Source organism: Solanum stenotomum, chromosome 2, assembly GCF_019186545.1.
Source record: "Solanum stenotomum isolate F172 chromosome 2, ASM1918654v1, whole genome shotgun sequence".
In the NCBI taxonomy this organism is placed as follows: Eukaryota; Viridiplantae; Streptophyta; class Magnoliopsida; order Solanales; family Solanaceae; genus Solanum; species Solanum stenotomum.
Window position 1 is genome coordinate 14859170 of NC_064283.1, and position 26648 is coordinate 14885817.

The window sequence follows — 26648 nt, forward strand, 5'->3', positions numbered from 1 at the left end:
CATAGTTGCCATTTGTCAATTGGTAAATTTATGTGGTGGTGTTTGAAATAAGAAAGAAAAATAAAAACAAGATTTACTTATAAATTTGTGGTTGTTAGAATGGTGGGTTAATTAGCTTATTTGTGGTAACTTAGATAGTCATTAAGCCAGATCTGTCCATAAAAAATGTAGGTTAATTAGCTTATTAATTTGTCCTCCTCCTAAATCATATCTATGATGTATTTCAAAAAGCAGGTTTTTCACCATACACTATTAAAAAAATATTAAATATTAAGCATCAAAATCGACAGACGACATTAATTTTCATCCTAAAAAGTAAAATCGATAGACTTGACTATGTCGGAATATGGTGGGTTGATTAAAGGAACCCTATGAATTACCTCGGTTAAAATCGAGGAGTGTTGGTTAATTTCTTTTTAAAAAAATCGAGATCATTTTAAAAAAAATAACAATAGAATTTTGTTCATCGATCTTTTAGACACACAATATAATATTTGCTATTATATTGAACAATTTTATCATTATACTCCACATGCTATTTGATGAAATAATTGTGTTATTTTTAATTTGTATTCATCAACCGCAGTTTTGCATTTAAAAAATCGACGGAGTTCATCGACTTTCATAAATTAAAAAAAATCAATTGAGGGACTCTTTCGATTTTCTTGCAATCTTTTTAGGGGAAATAGCATTTTTAATTCCTATATTGTTGCATAATTTCTATTTTAGTCCTTGTGTTATTTGACTATGCACATTTAACCTTCAGTTATTTAAAGTGTGCGGTTTTGGTCCTTGCAATTAACAAAAGTTAACTATTTAACAAAATGATTATTTTAAAATATATAAAACAATATAAATGGAAGGATTGGTGATTCTAGAATTATGTGTATAAAAAAATTGAATTTAATAAAAAATAAATGTTAAATTTCTTCAAGACTAAAAGCAGTTAGGACACCATTGATAGCCTTAAGGACCATGTTCACCTACTAAATCCTTTCAAATGTAATCGCATTTGACCTTGATTAGTAACCATTGAAAAAGAAAGGAAAAAGAGTTGCTAATGAAAAAAAAATAGAGCGAACAGAGAAGCAAATTAAATGAGATTAATTTATATATTAAAAATAATCATTCTAATTGTATATTCTTAAAATTTAATTTTATATACATATTCTTCAACCATTTAGAATCACCAAATCTTTATTTTATTTTATTTTATATATTTTCAAATAATCATTTTGTTATATAGTTAATTTTTGTTAATTATAAGGACCAAGACCAATGCATTTAAAATAATTGAAGGTTAAATATGCATAGTCAAAAAACACAGAAACTAAAACTGAAATTATGCAATAATACCGGGACTAAAACGGTTATTTCTCCTTCTTCTTTTTTATTTTATTTTATAGTTTTTACATATTTTTATGCAAAAATTAACCAACGAACATTCATTTTTTAAAAGAGAAATTATTGAAAAAAAAATGTAGTCTATCGATTTTTTTACATTTAGTTTTCATCAAGTATTTATGGTTGGGCATATGAGTAATGAAATTATTGTTGTTAGGAGTGACAAAATCAAATTTAACTCGTCCAATCTGTTTAAGTTTGGACGGGTTATTGACCCATTCATTTATTAGCTCAACTCATTTCAACCCATTAAAAATTGGGTTTATAAATAACCTGAATTGGCTCATGAAATTTTTGTCAAAATATTTTAATTTTTTTGTTAATTTGATATGTTGTATATAGCCATAATAAAGAAAAAAAATTATTATGTGCTAAAATAGTTTAAAAGAACAAGTAAAACAATTAAGTTAAAATTGGGTTGGGCTGGATCTTGACCCGTAATGTAACCCATACCTAATCCATTTTGACCCAACCCATTTTCACCCAAGCAAATTTAGATTGGATTGGGTCTTGACCCGATTATTGTCTTAACCCATTATGACCCATCCAAATTTGACCCAACCCACCCAATTGTCACCCTAATTGTTGTTATAATAAACTAATAAAGAGATATGCTATAATTATATATATATATAGATGTAAAATTGAGATTACAAATACGTTATTCAAATTCATCATAAGACTTATAAATTTTTTTAATAAAATAGATTGAATGAAGATAATACCAAATCGAGCTTGTTCGTCAATTTTTTTGAAGAATTGAGTAACATAAACAAGTTCCATTAATATGTTAATTAGAGTAGTGAATAATTTAAAACTATAGGTAGAATGAAGATAGTAAAAAGTCTTGACAGGTTGATAAAACTTGCATGTGAACTGATAAAAAAATAAAATAAATCTTAGATATAACTTAGTCTCAAAAGCTAGCTAATACAGTGAAAATTATGCAAGACCATGTAAGGAATCCAATTTCCCTTTCTATCGCCGACATGGTTCTCAACTCAACCCACCCACTCCGCACACCTAGAACTAAACATCTATAGCACATACAATATCATGTAAATAGTGGATTGTGAAGGGACTGATTCTGATATCATAAAATGAACCTTAAATCTAACTCAACCGCAAAAATTAACTCATAAAATGAAAATACTTTTCAACTTATCTAGTCCTCATTAAAAACAAATCTACAATATAACACGTGGATTCACGTAATTTAATAGCTTTCCAAAACTTGTTTCCACGTACCCTTAATTACAACCACTAATACTCATTATCTTGACTTGAACAAAGTACCCTTTGAAAAGTGATTTTCTTTTTTGAAAATAATAGCAATCTCTATGAAGAAAAATCTTCTAGGTTTACCCAATTTTTGAAAAATTATTCCATACTTACTTTGGTGAAAGAAAAAATATATATATTTTGGTCATACTTGCACACAAACTTGACTAAATTTTCATGTCATAGCCAAAAGGAGGTTAACAAACTCTAGAAAGGTTAGCTTTTCATGTAATTTTTTTTGTGTGGCTAAAAACATGCAAATGAGTCTTCCATTAGTATCAACACACTTTAAGTCTAGCCAAATCAATAGATCATAGACATATATAAAATATAATAAAGGTCAAGAAATCTTGATAAGACTTGTATCAAATGATTAAAATATGAAATTTGTTGAAAAAATAATTAATTAATTAAATGAAGTGTATAGTACAACCAATTATTAAAGATTTAGTTGTCCAAGTGGAGTTTGGTATTTTGTGACTCTTTGATCATGATAAATTTGTCAATAGATAATTAATTGTTAGGATTAGAGAGATGGATCTAGAATTTGAAGTTTACGATTTTTTAACGATTTTAAAACTCTTAAAAATAGTATAAAGTGTCCAAGGGAATTTGAATCCAAATTAGGAGGGACAATGTAGCTTTAGCAACTTCAATTTCTATCACAGGACCAAGCACTTACTTTGTCATAGTGGGTTTTCAATAAATATTTTTTATATATATCTGGGTAAACATTACAATTTTCACTTGTTTAGTACTTAATTATCTCATTTCCCTTCAGTTTACATTATTACGAATTCTATCATATTTTTCACCTCGGATACATGTATCTATCGGTTCTAGATACATGTATCAGATATACATATTGGTCAGATACATATCATTAAGTTTATCTAATTAAGGGTTGTAACTGCAATCATCTAAGGAGAAAATCACGCTTGTAACAATTTTGTAGTATTCTAACGTATCACAACTTCGAAAAAAAAATCAAAACAATCAAAATCCTTCCGTTTTTCTTGGAAATTCAACAAAATTTACACTTCTTGTTTTCCTTAATATACGTATATGATACATCTAATATGTACTAGATTCAATAAGATTGTGTTTGATCCATCAATTATATTAAAGACTAATATGAAGTTTAGTACATGTTGGCCCATTGGGCTTCAATTAGAAAGTACATGTTAGGCAATTGGGCTTCAATTAGAAGTTTACGGGTCAGCCCATTTTATTAACCCAACATCGATCCTTACAAAAATGTTGTTGCACCGAATCAAGATACATTTACGCGGGGTGTCCTTTTCATAATAGTGTAAATATGTATATTCGGCAGGATTTCTCCTCCGTTTTCTTTATATGTACAGTAGAAAATTGAATACTCATGCTTATGCGTGATTATTTTAGATTGATTTTTGGTTGAAAAACACCATTATCGAATTTTATTGAGCTTATTTGTAGAAGAACACAAAGTGTATCTATTGAATTTGTAAGATTCGAATTGAATTTTGTAATTGGGACATCTATATGAAAGTTGGTATCAAATTTGGAGTTGATTGGATCAATTATGAAGCAAAAATGTATCCTTAATTTCCTTATAACAAATTATGGTGATTGATATGACGAATTATAAAATATTTAGTCACAAATGCTATAAGAAAATCTTCTAGATACGTCAATATATTGGTGAATTTCTACACAACATGTTATAGTGATTATAAAAATTTGACCAGTGATAATCACCATAACTTATTATAGTTACGGCTAGTCTTTTGGCGATTCAACAAGATTTAATTTACTTTTGACTCTGACGAAAAGGTTATTATTTGCACATTTTTTTTTAATAAGGTCAAAATTTAAACCGTGGCACCAAAAAAAAATGTTATTTGTGCATGTGGTTAAATTTAAATAGATTAAAATAATCGAGTTGATAAATGAATGGTCACCAATTCACCAAAGGTTACTTAACTAGGCTGAGATAAATTGGTCAAGATGAACTAATAGTTCTCAATCACTTAATTATATTTAATGCTAAGATAATAAGATTAAGAGGTACTTTTTTTATTATTTAGTCAAATAAAAGGGACCTAGCTATATGAAATTGAGTACCAATATAATAATCCTACGAGGGAAAAAAAAAAGGAATTAGCCCAACGGCTTAGCTATGAATNGAATTATAAAATATTTAGTCGCAAATGCTATAAGAAAATCTTATAGATACGTCAATATATTGGTGAATTTCTACACAACACCAGTGATAATCACCATAACTTATTGTAGTTACGGCTAGTCTCTTGGCGATTCAAAAGATTTAATTTACTTTTGACTCTGACGAAAAGGTTATTATTTGCACATTTTTTTAATAAGGTCAAAATTTAAACTGTGGCACCAAAAAAATGTTATTTGTGCATGTGGTTAAATTTAAATAGATTAAAATAATCGAGTTGATAAATGAATGGCCACCAATTCACCAAAGGTTACTTAACTAGGCTGAGATAAATTGGTCAAGATGAACTAATAGTTCTCAATCACTTAATTATATTTAATGCTAAGATAATAAGATTAAGAGGTACTTTTTTTATTATTTAGTCAAATAAAAGGGACCTAGCTATATGAAATTGAGTACCAATATAATAATCCTACGAGGGAAAAAAAAAAGGAATTAGCCCAACGGCTTAGCTATGAATTTGTGTCCGTCGTTAATATGCTAGTAGCTGTTAACTTTCTACAACGAAAAAATTGAACATGTTGCAAAATTTACATCGTCTAATATCTGTTTGTCAAATTTCGCGGTAAAAGAATTCATCTTTATTTTCATTAATTAGTTTTGAAGTCGATGAATTCATAATTGATTTCATCGTTAGAATTAATTTGCAATGAAAAATCCAATTTTTTTCTTTAAAAAAATATTTGATATTTTAATTATAACTTGTTTGAGGAAAATTGGGCATGTGCACACATTATGCATTAATTATTCCCCTCCCTATTTATGAGGTGAATATAGTATGACTAATTTCTACATTAAAGATAAGATTTTGAAGCAAAAAAATACACAAGTTGAACTGCCTAGAGATTGACGTTGTTGTGAATCTATCGTACAATCGAGTAAATAGCTCTAGGAACGAATGAATCAGATCGACTTGAAAAATGAAAAAATTTGTACAAGTTACATTTCGTTACCACTTTGTGATAAATTGTTAAGTATACATAAATTAGATACATATGAATCGATTGGTGAAATAATGAAGTGGATTGCACATTTTTGAATTTATACACAGATAAAGGTATTCGGGTTATAGAGGAAAAAAAAAAGGCTAGAATCTTGAGTAGGAGAGCATGCTTAGCGTGCTAGGGACATTATAGATTCGCCCTAACTTTTGAGTGCTATATATACATAGTTAAGTGATTTTTTCTGTTACAACAAACAAAAAATAATTATAATTTTACTAAGTAATTTTCGATAATTGACTGATCATTTGAGTAATAAAATCGTTCCTTTTAAGACGTATATCGGGTTGAGTACAAATAAAAAAGAAAATTGAATAACATAAGGTCTAAGGGGGATATAATTACCTTGTATAACTTAAAAGGGGAAATTTAATAAATTTGTCACATCATTTGATTTTTGATGAGTTCACACCTATATAATGAAGATTTAAGTGATTAATGGAAGCATAGGATTGATTAAATATTGGAGCTATAAAGAAATAAATTTAGAATAGTATATTTAGCATTTAATTGTTTAGTTTATTGAACATTAAGCAAGTTTTATAACTTCAAAAGGTGGACAACATAATTTACATTAGAAATTAGTGTATTTCTCACATAATTATTTTCTAAATTTTTCAACGAAATTCATGGAAGATGTATTTTTTGGTAAGTGTTTCCCACAAAATCGATGGAAATATCGATGGTATTTTGATAGAAATATTCAAGGAAAAGCAGTATACGATCAACTTAATGTATTTATTGAAGAGTTTCACGTCAAATGAAAAATGGATGTTAAGTCTTTTTAAATGTCTTGAGCAATCATTTCCTTTTGATCTAACTTTTTGAATTGAGTACGAAGATTAATTTTTCACATGATATTAAAGTAAGATTCATTAGCTATTTTCTAAATTAAGTTAAGGCAAAAATTCATTTCTTTGTAGCATATGTAAATTTCCTAGGGATGAGGGGTGGAAATGGGTCAAGTGGACCCTTTATAATTTGAATTGAAAAAAATTACCCTACTTATAAAAGGCTATAATATTAAGCGGAAGAGCTCATATATGTCATCGAATTTCGAGAAAAGAGAAAAGGTTTATTTATGTCATTCGTTAAAAGCTTGACTCATCTATGTCATTTTCGTTTGATAAAAGGTTCATCTATTTTTACATCTAATCTTTGAATATTTTCAAGTTTTTTGAATTTTTGGGACTTTTACTCACTAATCTTTAAAAAAAAAAGAATTAAATGTATATCCAAATACAACTTCAAAAACTCATACTTTCAAATTTCAACTTCAAAATTAATGGCCAAATGAAAGCTCAAATTTACACCACGTATGATCTCATTTAAGAAGGGAAGCAAAACATATTTTTAATTACTTAATTATATACTTTAACATATGATTGTTTATATTGAAAATAATTGGATCGACTAATACTTATTTGCACCGCGTACGTAGAACTCATTTTTTAAAAAAAACACTCCATGTCAAAAAATTTAGTATTCTCAAGGCTCAGGCCCAAAACTATATATTATGAATGAAAAAATTATATGATACTCCTATCGAAAAACTTAAACTATTACAGTAAGGAAACTTTTTAATTCATTAATTATAATTTTAACATGATTTAACATCGAAAAAACAAAAAATTTGTTGTTGAACTGTTTGAATATTCTCGTGTATAGTTCTTGATATTTAACTATATTGCAATTTTTTATATATACTTTTCTCCACATTTATTAAAACCGTTGAGGTTTTGTAAAATTGATTTTATCATGTGAGATCGCATTTTTTTAAACTTAATTATAATTTAACACTCCCATACTTATGCATATGATTTTTTTCATGGTTCAGACATGTGAATTTTTTTATATATAATTTGTGTTAATTAAATAAAAAATTCAAAAAAATAATAATTCAATCTTAGAATTGTATTGAGAGTGGTAGTAGAAGAGGAAAATCAAGTGAATAATAATCCAATATATTAACTCGTCTCCATTAATGGGTCAGTACTTGAACACTTCAATTTACAAAATAATTATCTAGATACCTCTAAAATTTGTCTAAATCATCTAATACCATATAATTGAGAAAAAATTAAAATAGTTATACCTTCAATTCAACTATCTTCACTTAATGTGACGTGAAAGATGGTAAAAACTTTTAAATTCAAAAGCTTTAACATAATAATATCCATCATTTAAAAAAAAATACTATCTAAATATATTTTTTTATCAATATTTATGAGACGTTCAAAATTTAACATTGATTTATAATTAAATATAGAATATATACCCAGCACTCGTATCAATTAAAGATTAATTCTTAGTGAAAGAAAGAATAAATAAGAAAATCATGAACTAAGTCAAGCAAAACCCTTGACTGCACTAAAATTTGAGGAAATGTATAATTTATATCACAAGATCTATCATGATCGTCTTATTTTTCGATAAAATACTAGTGTTATCGTGATAATTTCAACTAGAACTTGTAATATTTTGGCCTCTTATAATATCATGAGTGTTCTGCAAAGTAAGACTATTTTTTATTGACATTAGTATGCATTAGTATTAATTAGTCTCCTTTTGATCAAACTTTAAATAACTAAATGAATCATATGTCATGTGTACATACTATGAGGTCAATGATTTTTATGATCATGTTATTTTTTTTAAAAAAATTCAATGGCAGACCTATATATATAATAATAGGAAAAAATTGAGCACGTCAAATTCAATGACTTCTAATTTCTACCATCTCCAGCCTCTTTTATTTAATTTGACTATTAGAGTAGATAAAATATTATGATTGTTATCAAAACAATTTCTACTAGTAGTGAAACCATTTTTGTTGACATTGTTATATAGTAATGTAATCTCATTTTGATCAAGTTGTAAATAACTAAAATGATTAAGCAAACGTTGTTTGTACTATGAGGTCTACAATTTTTATGATTGTGTTCATTTTTCTAGAAAATTCAGTGGCAGACCTATATAAATAAGGAAAATCAAGCAAGTTAAATTTAATGACTTTTTTTTTCAAATAGTAAATAAAATATTATTATTACTATGACAACTTGTGTGCTCTACAAAGCGAAATTAACCTTGTTGATTTTAATATGTATTAATGTAAATCTCCTTTTAATCAAATTTTAAATAACTAAAATGAATTATATGTCATATGTACATACTATGAGATTTATGAGTTTTATGTTCATGATATTCTTCTGAAAAATTCAGTGTCAGACATATATATTACAAGAAAAGAAACAAGCAAGTTAAATTCAATGACATTTTTTTAGTATCTTCATCCTCTTTTGTTTTATTTAGCTATTAGATTAGATAAGGTATTATTGTTATCAGGATAGTTTTTACTAGTACTTATAATATTTTGACTTTCTATAACAACTTGTGTGTTCTACGTACAAAGATAAATATCATTGTTGATATTAGTATGTACGAATGTTAATGTCCTTTTGATCACACTTTAAATAACTAAAATGAAACAAATATCATATGTACAGGTTTATGATTTTTATGATTGTGTTATTCATTTGGAAAATTCAGCGGCAGACCTACATAAGTAAGGAGAATCAAGCAAGTCAAATTCAATGACTTTTTTTTTTCAAGTATCTCTCCCCACCACCCCCTCTTTTGTTTATTGGGCTATTAGAATAGATAAAATATTATTGTTATTTATGACAGTCATAATTTTAAAAGTACTTATAATATTTTGGCCTCCTATGACAACTTGTGTGCTCTACAAAGCGTGAAACTAACCTTGTTGGTTTTTAATATGTATTAATGTGTATCTCCTTTTAATCAAGCTTTAACTAACTAAAAATAAATGAAATGTCATATGTACATACTATGAGATTTATGAGTTTTATGTTCATGATATTCTTCTGAAAAATTCAATGTCAGACATATATATTACAAGAAAAGAAACAAGCAAGTTAAATTCAATGACATTTTTTTAGTATCTTCATCCTCTTTTGTTTTATTTAGCTATTAAATTAGATAAGATATTATTGTTATCAAGATAGTTTTTACTAGTACTTATAATTTTTTGACTTTCCATAACAACTTGTGTGTTCTACGTACAAAGATAAATATCATTGTTGATATTAGTATGTACGAATGTTAATGTCCTTTTGATCACACTTTAAATAACTAAAATGAAACAAATATCATATGTACAGGTTTATGATATTTATGATTGTATTATTCATTTGAAAAATTCAGCGGCAGACCTACATAAGTAAGGAGAATCAAGCAAGTCAAATTCAATGACTTTTTTTTTTTCAAGTATCTCTCCCCACCACCCCCTCTTTTGTTTATTGAGCTATTAGAATAGAAAAAATATTATTGTTATTTATGACAGTCATAATTTTACAAGTATTTATAATATTTTGGCCTCCTATGACAACTTGTGTGCTCTACAAAGCGTGAAACTAACCTTGTTGGTTTTTAATATGTATTAATGTGTATCTCCTTTTAATCAAGCTTTAACTAACTAAAAATAAATGAAATGTCATATGTACATACTATGAGATTTATGAGTTTTATGTTCATGATATTCTTCTGAAAAATTCAGTGTCAGACATATATATTACAAGAAAAGAAACAAGCAAGTTAAATTCAATGATATTTTTTTAGTATCTTCATCCTCTTTTGTTTTATTTAGCTATTAAAGTAGATAAGATATTATTGTTATCAGGATAGTTTTTACTAGTACTTATAATATTTCGACTTTCTATAACAATTTGTGTGTTCTACGTACAAAGATAAATATCATTGTTGATATTAGTATGTACAAATGTTAATGTCCTTTTGATCACACTTTAAATAACTAAAATGAAACAAATATGTTATGTACGTATTATTATGAGGTTTATGATCGATTTTCATGATCATATCATTCTTCTGGAAAATTCAGTAGCAGACCTATATACTACAAGAAAGGAATCAAGAAAGTCAAATTCAATGACTTTTCTTTACTAGTATCTACACCGTTTTTATTTTATTTTATTCGTCTATTAAAGTAGTATAATATTATTATTATTATAAGATCGGCCACTAAAATAACATATACTCATGTACAAATATAAATTGTTAAAATATTCCACCTCATAAATTTTTTCAACTATAAATTGAGGTTCTTGAGATACTTTTATTACACAATTCTCATTCCATCACCTTTCACTCGTCTCTCTTCTTTCTCTTCCAACACACTTCATTTATCCTAAAAAAAAATAATTATTTTCATGGAGATTGATTCAACAAATCAAGAAAATCTTAGTGTTTTCACCAAGTGGTGGAATAAGATTAAGGATATTCCACGAAAATTGAAAAAAAAAATTGAAAAAATTGCTAAAAACACAAAGCAAATTGGCAAAGATGATCCAAGAAAAATTTGGCATGCCTTTAAAGTGGGATTAGCTCTCACTTTAGTTTCTTTATTCTATTACACTGAACCACTATTTCATAACTTTGATCAACCAGTAATGTGGGCTGTCCTTACTGTGGTGGTTACTTTTGAATTTACCGCGGGTAATTCTTTTCTTTTTTTCATATAATAATTTTCCAATTTTTTACACCTAAAAAAATAGAAATTATCGATGGACAGTTTCTATTGTTAAACAACAAAAGAAACTCATCGTTCATCCTATTTAACTATGAATGTGATAAAAAAAAATATTAGATGTCAGTTATTTAGCGATGAAATTCACAGCTAATTTCTAAATAGCAAAAAAAAAATTATATCTAATCCTATCAAATGACGTATCAGCGATGAATTATCAAAAATCATGTTAGATACGAATTATCTAGATTTTTGATGTTTTATTTATTTATTTATTTATTCAGGTGCAACCATATCAAAGAGCATAAATAGAGGAATTGGTACAGCACTAGCTGGTGCATTTGGTCTTGGAGCTAAATACTTAGCTGAATTAATTGGGAGAGAAGGGCCAAATCCTATAATTCTTGGGGTTTTGGTCTTTATTGTAGGTATGAAAATGCAAAGCATATTATATAATAAAATAATAGCAAAAAAAATGTTGCACTGAATGAAGTCTACTATGTGAACATATTTGACTAATAAACAAATAAGTTTCAGAAAAAAAAAATATATTGAAATTTATGGTCCTAACAAATATACTATACAAAAATACTTTTGAAACTGATGGTCATTTTTCAGACTGTCTTTAAAAAATACTCATAGATATAGAGTTTCAACTTTCAAGATTGAAACTCTAAGACAATAACTATTTTTCTATTGGGCTAAAATGTGGTTTGTAAATTTTTGCTTTGTAAGGATGTCATAACATTTGCATAGTTATAAATATTTTTCGTTAAAAGTAAAATAAAAAGTTCAAGAAAGATGTCATTTTTATTGGATAAACTAGAAATTTTAAAAAATAGAATTATATAAATTGAAACGAATTAAGAAGTACAAATTTAACCTCATTTCTAATGATATGTGCAGGTGCTTTAGGTACATTTACAAGATTTTACCCTCATATTAAGAGGAGGTATGACTATGGAACCATGATATTTGTCTTGACCTTCTGTTTGGTTGCGGTCTCTGGTTATCGATCAGAAAATATTTTTCAATTGGCTCATCGAAGGATATCCACTATTCTTATTGGTGTCTTCACTGTCATGATCATCTCCATGATTATTCGTCCAGTGTGGGCCGGAGAAGATCTTCATAAGCTTGCTAGTACCAATCTTGAAAAGCTAGCAAGCTATCTAGAAGGTACGTTTTAATATATATGACTTTATTTTATTTTTAATTTAGAAATGATTTAACTTTCAACTTCTTATTTACCTAACCTTTCAAAATCTGACCCCTACTATGTCATACTCCCTATGGTTCACATTAAATGATTTTCTAACCTTTTAAATTTTGTCTTATCTAGTTAAGCAATATTCCCTCTTATTAATTAACATTATTAAATAATTTCTTAATAGGAGTGTCAAAATGTAAAAAGAAAAATACTTTAAATGAACCTGATGAATTATATAAGATCGTAATTTTTTTTTAAAATAACTTTTTTTTCTAAACTCTATATATAATCAAACACATTCACATAAGCTGAAACATACTGAATAATATCTAACCTTTTGTCACATGATCAACTTAGGACTTTATGTGGAGCAACAAGTTGAAAAAATTAAATATTTTTTTTTTTTGTTGTTTTTACAGGATTTGGAAGTGAATATTTTCACATTTCTGAGAATAAAAGTGTTGAAGGTAACAACAATAATGAAAAGGGATTTCATGAAGCTTTTTTAAGTATTCTTGGTTCTAAGGCCACTGAGGAATCTTTGGTAAGTAAATCACATTACAATTCTCATAATTTTAAAGAAAAAAAAAAGTATAATTTTTCATCACTAGTCAAAACTTTTTTTTTTCATTTTTTTTATAACATCCAAAAGAGGTTACTATTATTTGAGTATTTATTATTTGTCTGATTATGACAAGACATTTTCTTTAACTTTTTTAAATCACCTTTGTAACATGCATGAGTGTTACTTCCTAACGACTTTCAGAATTTAAGTTTTATTCACTAACGATATAAAAGAAATTCATATTATGGATAAATTTAGTTAACAACTTTGATTGATAACTTAAACTTGATAGTCGGCAACATAATCTAATAAATTAAATTATACTGATAATATATAGTTTATTCAATGTTTCAGGCAAACTTAGCATGGTGGGAACCCCCTCATGGAGGTTTCAAGTTTAATCATCCATGGAAACAATACTTGAAGATTGGTAGTCTTGTTAGAAAATGTGCTTGCCATCTTCTAGCTCTTAGTAGCCATATAAACTCAAAATCTCAGGTACATATATAAAACACTCTTTTTTCAAACCCTACTAGAAACAGTTAAAAAATACCGCGGTCATGATATATATTCAAGAGGATAACCTACTTGCACAATAATGTACCACGATATGATTTTATAATTTGTACATAGTAAAAACCCAAATATTTACTAAAAGAGTATGAGACTTAAAAATTTGAACAACTTAATACAATTACACATATTTTGAATGGTCAAACATTTTGTAACACCAAAAGTAAAAAAAATCAATAATGTTACATAAATTGAAACAAATTATAATATGATATCTTTTAAGTTTATTAAGAGACTAAAACTTATGTTCAAACATTTTAGTAAATGATAGTATAAAAATTATATATTTGTACTGATAATATATATAACTTAAAATTTATTATATATATAGTCAAATTAACATATTATTAATGGTTAATTTTGTAGGCACCAAATGAATTTGAGAGGAGGACAGAAGAAGCATGCAAAAAAATGATTATGGAATCTAAAAATGCATTAAAAGAACTTGCATTGTCCATTAAAACTATGGCACAACCAATTTCTTCGATACGTAACACAAAAAATGTCATTGATGACCTAAAACTCACACTAGGCACCTCAAAAACCCTTTTTCGATACGATGAATCGCGCGTCATGGACTTTGTTCCCATCACGTCCGTCGTGTCATTACTCATCTCCGTCACTAAATGTGTCGACGAGATCTCTGAGGTTATTGTTGACACCCAATTTTGACCGTCCCCAATATAAATTAATCATCGAGCTTCATTCATTTTAAACGATCTAAAATAATTGGTTTTATAAATTTCAAAAATAGTTTGCGAGTTATTTTAAATAAATTATGTCACTTATTATAACTTTTAGACAATACTTATATTTTACATGTCTATATATATAATTGATATATTTTAGGAACATTCGAAAATTGTCTCAAAAGGATTTTAGTTTTATTTAAATATTTGGCTATTTGGTTTAAATTAATTAATATCTTATATTTCGAGTTAATTAGCTTATAATTAAGTTAATTTTTATATAATTATGTGTCTAATTAGTATATTTTATGAATGTTCGAAAATTGTCTCAAAAGGATTTTAGTTTTATTTAAATATTTGGCTATTTGGTTTAAATTAATTAATAGCTTATATTTCGAGTTAATTAGTTTATAATTAAGTTAATTATTATATAATTATGTGTCTAATTTGTATATTTTATGAATGGTCGAAAATCATCTCAAAAAGATTTTTAATTTTAGTAGGTATTTTATTAAATTAGTTTAGTTTAAATTATGGTTTTAATTTTGAGTCATTTAAGTTTAATTGAGTTTATTATTTTATTTCGTTGAAATTAAGAAGCTCGTTAATTAATTCATATTAATTCGTCTTATTTAATTACTAGCCGAATTCTTAACTAACTTAAATTGGCTAAGTTTTTAATCCACTTTTAACCGACCCCACCCCTATTTTTTTTTACAATCAGCAGCAGCCCTTAATACAACAATAAAAATCCATGCCATACCCATTACATTCCAATAACATACAGCAAACAACGACCCAGGCCCCTTTGCAAATTTCCAAAATTCCTACCAGCCCACTTTTAACCCCGACCCGGCCCATTTCCTTGTTCCAAAAGAAACCCAGCTTCCACCAGCTTCTAACATCAACAAACAGAGCAATTCCTAGACATTAACATCTGCTGAAAAACGACAAACACAACAGCAATCAGGCGGAAAGCAAAGAGGAGCAAAGAGAGTACACTACAAGTTTTGTTTTCTTTTTCACGTCCTTCTCAATCCGTACATTAGCAACAGCACGCGGCTGTCCCCATTTCCTCTTTCGAAATGGGAGAAAAAATTTCAGAGAAGAGGTGTTTAGCCAAAATGGTGAAAGGATTTCGAATTTGAAATTCGAATGGACCTTGTTGATCCGAATTTCAGCCTCTTTCCCCCCAAAAATCCGAACCCTAATTGCTCCCTATATAAGCATCTTTCCTGTTCATTTGTAGGGGGGCGGGATTTTTTGAGTCTGAAAATTCTGGGTTAGAGAAAATAGTTAGAAGGATATTAGGAAAAAGAAAAACAAAAGTTGAAAGAAACAGTGAGGAAGACACAGAAAAAATTGAAATTACAGTATATGAATAGGAAGAAATATATAGGTTGGTAGTGTTTGTATTGCTGAAATTTCTAGGTCATTTATTTTTTTTAGTTTCCGTTAGAGTTTCTCATTTGTGGTGTTGGGAGGCTCCTGTTCAGCTCGTTCGGTTCAAGTTCGCTGCTTCGGAAAAGGTATATGACTTCCCCTTTCTTTTAATCCCCTCTCTTGTGTCTATTTTACTATTTAATTGATTGTTTATATCTAGTTATCAATATGAATGTAGTTTGAGTGGTTGTGTACATATGGAGGCCGGGAGATTGGTTTTGGTTTGTTGTTGTTCCTGTAAACATATTTGTGATTGGCTTCAAAATGCTTCTTCGGTCCTAGTTTTACATTCTTGAATTTGTATCAACAATCGGTGCCCGACATTATGTCCTTCATCCTCTTCTTATGCTAAATGTATGAATCAGAGTATATAGTTGTTTATGCTTACTTTCATGTCTCTATGACTCTTCATCTCGAGCTTGTTTACCGGGACAAGTCTAAGCTTCTTAGTCCTCGGGACATAGTTTAATTCGGAATTTCTGGAATAGCTTCATATCGGTTAGATTTCATCTTGGTTCAAGTAAGTGATATTTTATTAGGTACATCCAATCTGCCTATCATACATTACTTCTAATGTGAGCTTAATCGGTGAACTTATAGTTAAAACATGTGTCTTGTTTCAGATTATGCGTATTCTGGTCTAAGAAAGCTCGGCTTGTTTGTCATGATTTTCATCTATCTAAAATAACATTAGCCTAATTTTTGGATTTGTCCTAGTTATATTAGGATTTTTCATAGTACTAATATAGTTTTCCAATCAACTGATGATAGTTGGTTAGTGGGTTTGCCTATTAAGGTTTAATTAATATTAAGAATTTTCCCTTACTTTAATTCTAGACACTGTTTTTGCGTATTAATGTTTTTGTGGATTGGTACAACATTATTTGTTGGTAAATCTCGAGTGTTTTTTTTTTTATTCCTTCTTTGAAATCTTTGCACCTTCATGCCATGCATATCCCTAGTTTATTGTTCAACTAGAAGCATATCTTGCCAAGAATTCAATTTATTCTCTCAATATACATTGAGTCATTAGGGGTTCACTAGTGTATGATGCTTACATGCCTTATTACCTACCTCAATGCCCCTTTTTTTTTTATGTATGTAATTAAAATTTAATGAGTTATTATTTATGTATATCTTTTTTTTATTGCATGTGAAACTCAATTCGAGTCCCTTGTGGACTCCCTCCCTCCTTGCACATTGAGTTGAGCCATGGAGGCTCGATTCCACTCTCTAATCGGGTCGGCCAGCAAAGGGAATAATGGGCAGGACTGAAAAATCGAAATGCTGGTTCCGGGAGCTGAATATACGCTGATATACAGTGTGATACAGCTCCCATATGCAACGGAAATAGGCAAAAGGCCCTCTTTGAATTTTCAGCTTTGTTTTGCGTTGTAATTAGGCCTAAGCCTTTTATTTTATTTTATTTATTTTGTCAAAATCTATTAGTTATTAGGACAGGTACAAAGAGAAAATATGGGGTCCAAGGCCCAAAGAGGAAATCAATTTTCTTATAATAGTCTAGGACAGGTACCAATTAGGCCCAAGTGCTGGCCCAGGCGGACAGATCTAGACTTGGGCCCAAACTTTCTTTTCCTATCTCATTTATTTGTTATTATGTGTTTTATGTGTTAATTTAATCTTAAGGCCAACCATTCAAATCCCCGAAAGACGTTCATTTTGATTTAACAATTTAACTAAACCGATTATCTCTTAGCAAAACCTAAAGAATAAGTTTGCAAAATATTTCGCTTAGATAAATATTTCAGCATTTTATTTTTCTCCCTTAAAATGGTCCTAACTAACAAAATAGTTCAATTTTTCAAGTCAAGCTAAGTTAAAATTATTTTAGCCAAATAAATTAGTTGTCGGATAATCGCATTAGCGGATATTTTAGGTGCTTTGAAAACCTTCCTAGAATATTAATAGGAACCTCGAACCCCCTTAATAGTTTTCAATAGATTTACTGTTTTAGTCTTTTGAAAATAATAGTTTTCTTGATTTTCTTAAAAATTAAGTGGCGACTCTAAAATCAGTCAAAGTATATTTTCTTAATAAAACAGTTATCGAGGAGCTTGCGAGCAAAGCACGTTTTGAGAAGAAGAGTACGTCGCCGCCTCCACCATCCCGGTCGCATTGGCCACATATATTGCACCGTGGGACCGTGAATCCTATTGTGGAGGATGACGTGGATGGTGGTGATTTTGTTACGATCGAGATAGGTGACAATGTAGAATCAAAGGGGAAAGTTGTAGTAGAGGAGGTGAATCCTATTGTGGAGGATGACGTGGATGGTGGTGATTTTGTTACGATCGAGATAGGTGACAATGTAGAATCAAAGGGGAAGGTGGTAGTAGAGGAGGTGAATCAAGTGAGTAATCAAATAAATGCAACAAAAGAGGAATCTTTTGTTATTTGGATACGTGGAAGCACCGCAGTGGCAATAGTGGAAGAGATGAAAACGCCAAAAAATATAAGAGATTTTATGGACTTAGTTGATATAAAGCTTTATAATAGCACTCAATTTTTCGAATCAACTGAAGGAGTACTAACAATCCTAGAGGGGGTGAATCAAGTGAGTAATCCACTAGCTGTGACAGAAGGAGAACTTGTTGTTAGTGGAATACGTGGAAATACGACAACAACAAAAGTGGAAGAGATGGAAATGACTAAGAAGAAAGTAGAACTAACAGACTTAGCAGATATAAAGTTTGATAATAGTATTCAATTTCTCGAATCTATATTGATGACCGTAACAACAGCAGTGGAGGAGATGAAAACGACGGAGAAAAAGGAGAGTTTGTAAATTTAGTCGATACAAAGCTTTATGATAGTATTTAATTTTTTTAATTAATTGAGATAGAAAATTGTAAATAATTTGCAAATGAAAGTGTAAGGAGTGAAATTTGTTCGAGTATTTCCCTTTCAATATTATTTTGTATGTGTAATACAAGTTAGTTTTTGCTCTACAAAGTGAAATTATCCTTATTGCTCTATTAAAAAAAAAACAGTCTACTAGTACTTGTAATTAATATTTTAATTTGAGCTTGATATATTAGACGCAGTGACGGAGCCAGGAATTTCATGGACAATATAAAAAAAATGAAAAAAATAAAAAATAAAAATTGTTGTTACCCGCTCTTTCAAGGCATGTAAACTCACTGGGCTACAACACCTTGTTCTGTCAAGGGTGTCCAGAATATGTTGATGAATAAAATTACAAAGCTACGGGGAGCTTAAGCTCGACCCATTGTTCCAAATTGCAGCCAATAGTTGCTTCGCAAAAACTAAGATTCTGATAAAAACTATATAATTTTTGCACAAACTTACAAGTCTAGCGTGATAGATAAAATTAGCTATAGCAGCTCAACAGTCAACTAGATCAATTCTATACAAAATAATTCTTCCTGTACTTATGCCTAGGGACTCCATTTGTATGAGATTAAGTTTGTAAGGTCCGATAACTGCTATCGATGGTAGGTGAGCATGTGCAAAAATAAACTTTATTTTTGATTTATTTAACAAGCACTAGGGAGCCAAGGGGTTTTCGAAGATTGAATTGAGATCTTGTATTAGGGACTATATGTAAGCACTATGAGTTTCTTGTATTCTCGTTTAGATTGACAAATGCATATTTTGATAAGTTGGTGATTATATTTATCGAAAATATACTTGTAAATACGTCTCTACGTTAATTTCATATATTTAATTTACAAAGAACCATGATCAACATGAAAAAAAAATATTTGACACATTAGATAGACAAGAAGATATATCATAATTTTACACATCCTATTTACTTTTCTTGCAGGTTTAACTGCATCACTAGCTACAAAAATCATCAAAACAAAACCTGAAACACTAGGGCAGGGGTAGAGCTAGGGAGCACGAAGGGGTACATTGAAACCTCGTTGCAGAAAATTACACTATATATAAGATTAAAATTACTTTTTACGTGAAAATCCTGGTTACGACACTAATACCAGGTAAGGATTGGAGTTATGAGTATCCAAGTTACATCACACCTATACAGGTCAAATAAGGTATATAACCACCTCACGAACTCGTTCCCTGTGAGACAATATTGTGCAAATGCCAGACTGCCATCCGAGATTTGGCAAAAATCATATTTTATCAAATATTATTATAACAATTGAAGAAAGTAATCAATTATTTATATTAGTATAGTGGGACAAGCCAAAGGAGCCATATCAAAGTGATTGCGATAGAGTAATAAGTAACTTTATCTTTAACTAAAGGTCTTGAGTAGTGAAGTCGCTAGAATTTTCAGTAGAACAATAATAATATATTCAGTGTAATCCTACAAGTGAGGTTTGAAGAAGGTAGGATGTACGTAGACCTAACCCTTATATTTGTGAAATAGAAAGACAGTTTTAATTTCAATCAGAATTTTCACTAAAGGAGTCAAACCGATAAAGAAGTAAATACATGAAAAAGAATCAAAGGGAATTCAATTATATATAATATTAACTATTTTTAGCGAAGGGAGTTAATTGACAGCCCTTGAACAATGATGACTCCACCATTGATTCGGATTTGATCTCTAGATATGCCCTCAAAATGAAACTTTCTGATGCAGTTTCGAATTTATTGACCCTAAAACAGATGTCGAATACCAAGTGAAAATGAAGAAAAAAGCCGAAGGACCAAAATTTGAATACAAACATAAAGGAAAAATAAAAATGGATAAAAGTCATGGATATAAGTGTTGGTACTTTGGACAGTAACATATTATTTATTTTATCACATTTTAAAAAAAAATCTATCATTTGAAAAAATTACGAAAATTTCTATTTTTTTTAATTTTAGGATACATAAATTTACACGATGTATTGATTAAATATATCACTTTACGTGATGAATTGAGACATTGAGTGGTGTACCGAAACCAAGATGCCGTGTATCAGGAGTTGAGAGATGTATCAAAAACCGAGACACAATGTATCGAAACGTTTTGGGATGTATCTGGATTCCACCAAATTTAAGAAATTTTTGTAATATAGAAAAATAGGGATAAAATGTAATTAACTCTTAACACTATGAGATATTTGTGTAAACTTTTATCATGGGCCCATTTAGAGGGAAATTTGCCCCATTGGTTTAACATGGAGACATTTAAGGGCCCATAGTTAATTTGTTGATATGGTTTTGTGTTTTTTTTTTTTGGTACTCAATCATGACAAAGAGACAATCTTTCATGTCTTTAGGACATTTTCTAATCAATTGATATTTTTAAAATTTTCTTTTTACCATTTGAAGATTTTTCTTTATATTTTTCTTTTGTTTTTTATAATTATTATGCATTTTAAGTTTTATAATAACCATATATGCATAATATTTATACAATCAGACTATTTGGTGGTGAATTGTCGTTGTCCACTTTGAGCTTGTTCGAATCGACTTATTTTAAATACTTTTAAGCTAAAATAATTTTAAGCACTTTTATAGTATTTAAGTAAAATTAAAAAAATAAATAAATGCAAAGTCATAAGTTAGGAATTTGACTTTTATAAGCAAAAAGTTATAAGCTGCAAATCCAAACAGACTCTTAAACATGAGTTGTAACCTAGAAAAGAATGTGGTTGACCTATTGAAACTAGTAGAAAAGATTGTGACGACTGGTATCTTGTAAGTACCCTTTCATCCTTAACAGGAGGTTTCAGGTTCGAAGATTGAGAATGAAATCATCTTTCGTATGAGACACTTTACCCCTCAAAGTGGGATTTCACGTCACAAATCCAAAATGATCGAGCCCCAAAACAAGTACCCAGACACCAGGTTAAAAATAAAAACAAAAAAAAACTAGGAAAAAGGGTCAAAATTGCCCCTAAACTATGCGAAATAGACCACTTAGACCCTCCATTACATTTTGGGATCAAAAATACCCCCGTAGTTATCCCAAGAGACCACAAATACCCTCAAGAGTTGACACCCTAATTTTTTAGTGACGTGGCAAGCCACATGGGACTAATCCTTCCACCTAAGCATTGCCAACTAAGATTCACTACAAAAGAACTTGACTTCTAGTGGCGACAAAGTCGCCACAAAATCCCAAAATATTGCCACTAAAGGTTATGAGTGATTTTTAGTGGTGACTAAGGCTCCAACAACCATTCGCTAGTAAAGCCTATTTTTTCAACAAAAAAATATGATAATTAATATTCGATTGCGACCTAATTTTCTAAAATAAATAACTTGCAATATTCATATTAAAAACATCCAATATTATTACGAAAAATAATCAAAATTACTTCTCGATTCAAATCTCCTACTATATATATATATATANATTGTACATTTTATACATTTACATATGACATAAAAATAAAACATATAGTGTCTTCAAACTCCTACTTAATCGATATCATATTTGGTTTTTTAAAAACAATGAAGAAAAAAACACAAAATTAGAATTTAATGTTAAAAACTTTTAGTGACGATTTTCTGGGCTTTTGTGGCGACTGTTGTTGCCGCTAAAGGTCTAGTTCTTTTGTAGTGAATCCTAGTTGGCAACGCTTAGGTGGAAGGATTAGTCCCACGTGGCTTGCCACATCAACAAAAAATTGGGGTGTTAACTCTTGAGGGTATTTGTGGTGTCTTAGGATAACAACAGGGGCATTTTTGATCCCAAAATGTAACGAAGGGTATAAATGGTCTATTTCATATAGTTCGGGGGCAATTTTGACCCTTTTCCGAAAAAACTATTAAAATTGATTATATTATACTATGTGGAGGTGACAAATATAATTGTACATGTTCACATGACTGTTTTGGGCTGTTGGGCTTCAACAAGAAATTATTACATTAATGTACTCTAAGATTTGTTTGTTCTCATTACCATTTTTGTGATTTATTGTACCAAAAATCCAAAACAAAGTTTATGTCAACCTAATTACTCCTTTTGTCTCAAATTATCTATCATGATTTTTAAAAATAATTATCTCAAATTATCTGTTACTTAAAAATTCAACACAAAATTTAATTACTTTTTCTTATTTTATCGTTAATAATAACTGTTCCTGAAGACTACAAACACTTTATCAATAGAACAAATATTTAATACAGAGAAATTATATCTTACGACAAATATCTTATCGTAAAATAAATACAAATAAAGACACCCATTGAAGATTGAACAAATCTTAAGTCTATATGTATCAAAATTTGTGGGCTTGTGGCTATGAAGCCCAATACATCTTGAGTTGGGCCACTCACCCCACACATGGTGTCCAAAGAGTGAGTTGGGCCTCAATATAATCCATTAAGATCTCGTTGTGGGTCGTGACATTTTTTTTTCTTCACGATACTCATAATGGGTCGATCATTATAAGTTAGTTACACCATGTAAAAATTTCTAAACTATTTGGTCAATATGTTTATTATTAAGGAAAATCGATACTCCCTCCGTCGGGTGTTACCATCTGTGAAGTCAAACCGTTAATCTTTTCCCCAACAATTTTCCAAAGCTTTTCGCTATTTTGAATTAATTTTTGTGTTGGTTAGTTTGTTATACTCCTTTATGTGGCCTTTTTTTTTTATGTAAACTTGGCTGAAATTTTAAATATACTCTTCATCATATCGACATGAAAGAAATGTACTTTATAATATTTTTAATATAATTTTTGAGTATTTAAATTTAACTTTTAAATTATTGTTAGCTTCGATTCTTTTGTTTTTTCCTTGTGACAAATCAACCATGCAAAAAAAGAAGAAAAGGGCTAAGCAAGAAGAAACACATTTGTCAATATAGATAACTTTGTATATTGAATATCTATATTTTCTTTTCTTTTTTAAAAGAAAATTCTTTTCACTTTGTAGTTAATCTTTTATCCTCTCGATACATATACTTATAAAGTTCACATAAATTTAATATTTTTTATCTAATCATCTCTATGTACTAAATTTTTTCTTAAATATGTATAATCTTTGATTGGGACTAATTGAAGTCATCATTATAAAAAAACAAAAACTTTAAATCCATCTTTGCTTCTGTTATCGACTTTACTTCTATTTTCCCTCTACTTTTACCTCCTCTTCTATTGCATGTATCTCACAAACAACATGTTCTCCTTTTATTGCACCTATAGGATTTTCCTCCTCCTTCACCGCGGCATTCACAATTCCGCGGTGCAGTAGTAGTAATCGAGGTGCTGGTAATTTTTTCAACGCTTCGATTGACGTAGAAGTATCCTTCTTTTTTTCCTTCTTTTGGAAACGCGCTTTGATCGAAAGCTCTCCCACCGCCTTGGAGATTTCATCGACGCATCTAGTGACGTCGATGAGTATCGACGCCACTGACATAGCCGTGATGACGTCAATTGTGTCTTCTTCTGAGATGGTTTTGTGGTAATTAAGAGCACCGCTCTGAGCTCATCGATGGCGAATTTCGCGTTATACGGGCCGGGTTCACCCGTGGAGGAAGGGGGTTGGGTCCTAGTTTTGATGGACAAAGCAAGACACTTTAATGCATTGCTAGATTTCGTAATAATTCCCTTGCAAGCTTCTTCTGTTCTTTTATGAAACTTAGTTGGTGCCTGAAAAATCAAACACGTGTCCAAATTAGAAATTATGTATTTACTTTATTTTACTTCTTATGACATAGTTTGAATCGACAAAGTATTTATGTTTTTCCTTTTTTAAAATAAAATAATAATAATTATGGTCTGAAACATATCATAACATTTTAAAAAAATAAATAAATATATACCTTAGATTTGGATTTTAAGTGACCACTAAGAGCATGAAGATGGCAAGCACAATCTCTACCAAGGTTACCAATCTTTAAGTACTCTTTCCCTGGATTATTAAGCCTAAATGGTTCATTGGCTGGCTCCCACCATGCAAAGTTTGCCTGAAATAATTTTTTTAATAAAAGTTATATATACTGATAATATAAAACAAATAAATAAATGTATAGTGTCACATCACTTTAAAAAAATTCAAACAATTTGTGATATAATAAATGGTAAAATACACATCTCTAAGAAATTCTTAGTGGAAAGAATAAGATTATTCAACTCTCATAATAGTATATTTATAAGCAATTAGTATAAATTTTAGGAATCACATAGTTTTAATATGAAATTATAATCTATTCCTATTTAGTAATTACGTTAATCCCTGAAAAAGTAAAACAAACCGGATACATAATATGTAGCTCGGATACATTATAAAATAAATCGGATACATAAAAACTAGCTTGGATACATTAAAAACTAGCTTGAATACATTATAAAACAATTTAGAATTAGGAGAAATAAGAGATTTTAGAGGTTTTTACAAAATAAAAGGGACTATTATAAATAAGGGAAACATAAGACGTGTATTTCAGTAATTTTTCCAAGGATGTATTAGCTAACAGGCTAATAATTAGTGTGTTGGGCCTTATGAATGTACTAAGCCCAAATAATATCTTTCAATAGTCGACAGTAAATTTCAAATANATATCTACTCACCAAAGATTCCTCAGTGGCCTTAGAACCAAGAACACTTTTAAAGGCTTCAAGAAATCCTTTTTCCTTGTCTTTGGAGCCCTCACCAATTGCTTGAAAATATTCACTTTCAAAACCTACAAAAGAATTCACTTTTTTCAAATTTTGCACCATACAATTTGTGGCTAAGCTATCCTTGTTAAAGGAGAGTCAGAAACATCTCTTCGTTCAAAAATTATACTATATAAATAGGTCAATCAGACTTTTTTTTTAACAATCAGTATTTATAACAATATTATAGTATAATAACCGGGTTCTTTTTTTTGGAATCAATATTTCATGTTACACTATATTATATGTTCTTTGTAACAATATTTTTCTATAGCATTACAAAAAATAATCCAGACAAATAACATTGTTATAAAATAATTTGATTGTATAAATTGAAACTCCCTAACTTCTTTATAACTTTAATCTCTGAGTGGAGAAGGGTAAGAAGTTTTTAAAAAACTTTTATAAAAGAAATTAAGAAAATGTAAAATTCTTTTGGGGGAGTGGGTTAGGAATTTGTTTTTTTTTTAAAAAAAATAAAAATAAAATTCTAATTTTTTTTTTATGGGAGAGGAGGGAGGTAGGGGTGGGTGGTTCGAGGGGAGGGGTAAGATTTTTTTTTAAAAACTTTTATAACAGAAACTAAAAAAAAATAAAAATTAAGGGGTGGGGAGTTGGGGGTGGAGACAGACGGATAGTAATACATTATTTTTTAACTTTAAACTAATATTAATAATTTATTTATTTTTGTCGAGGTGGATCTGTGGCCTCTGCTTTTCTTTTCATTAATGAAACCCGCCAATCTTTTGTTCATATGACAAGATTTTTTAAATAAAAGAGAGTGCGTACACACTAACATGACAATACATATTAGTTGATGTGTGTTTTTCAAACTAATAAGTGATATATAGTTTAAGCATGAAATAACTCACACTCTCAGCGATTTAGATATAAAACTAAAAAAACAGATAGTTTAACTGTGTTTTTAACGTTCACGTACCATCTAAGAAGCTTGCTAGCTTTTCAAGATTTGCAATAATAAGATTATGAAGATCTTTTCCAGCCCATACTGGTCGAATGACCAATGAGATAACCATGACTGTGGCAACACTAACCATAATAGTTGATATCCTTTGCTTAACCAACTCCAAGTACCTATCACCAGACACTGTGACCAAACTAAATGTTG

At 29.3% G+C, this 26648-nt stretch overlaps 2 protein-coding genes and 1 pseudogene across 2 annotated transcripts in view; 2 read left to right on the top strand and 1 right to left on the bottom strand.

The window, feature by feature from the left end:
- Positions 1 to 26648, top strand: part of LOC125855112 (probable inactive ATP-dependent zinc metalloprotease FTSHI 4, chloroplastic) — a 460535-nt gene that overhangs the window by 396073 nt on the left and 37814 nt on the right. The window lies entirely within an intron of this gene.
- LOC125855717 (aluminum-activated malate transporter 8-like) lies at positions 11160 to 18762 on the top strand. The gene is made up of 7 exons (XM_049535448.1): positions 11160 to 11445; positions 11761 to 11904; positions 12383 to 12655; positions 13106 to 13230; positions 13606 to 13749; positions 14191 to 14314; positions 18020 to 18762. The coding sequence occupies exons 1-7, from the start codon at positions 11160 to 11162 to the stop codon at positions 18760 to 18762; spliced, it is 1839 nt and encodes a 612-aa protein (XP_049391405.1).
- Positions 23985 to 26640, bottom strand: LOC125855718 (aluminum-activated malate transporter 8-like; annotated as a pseudogene).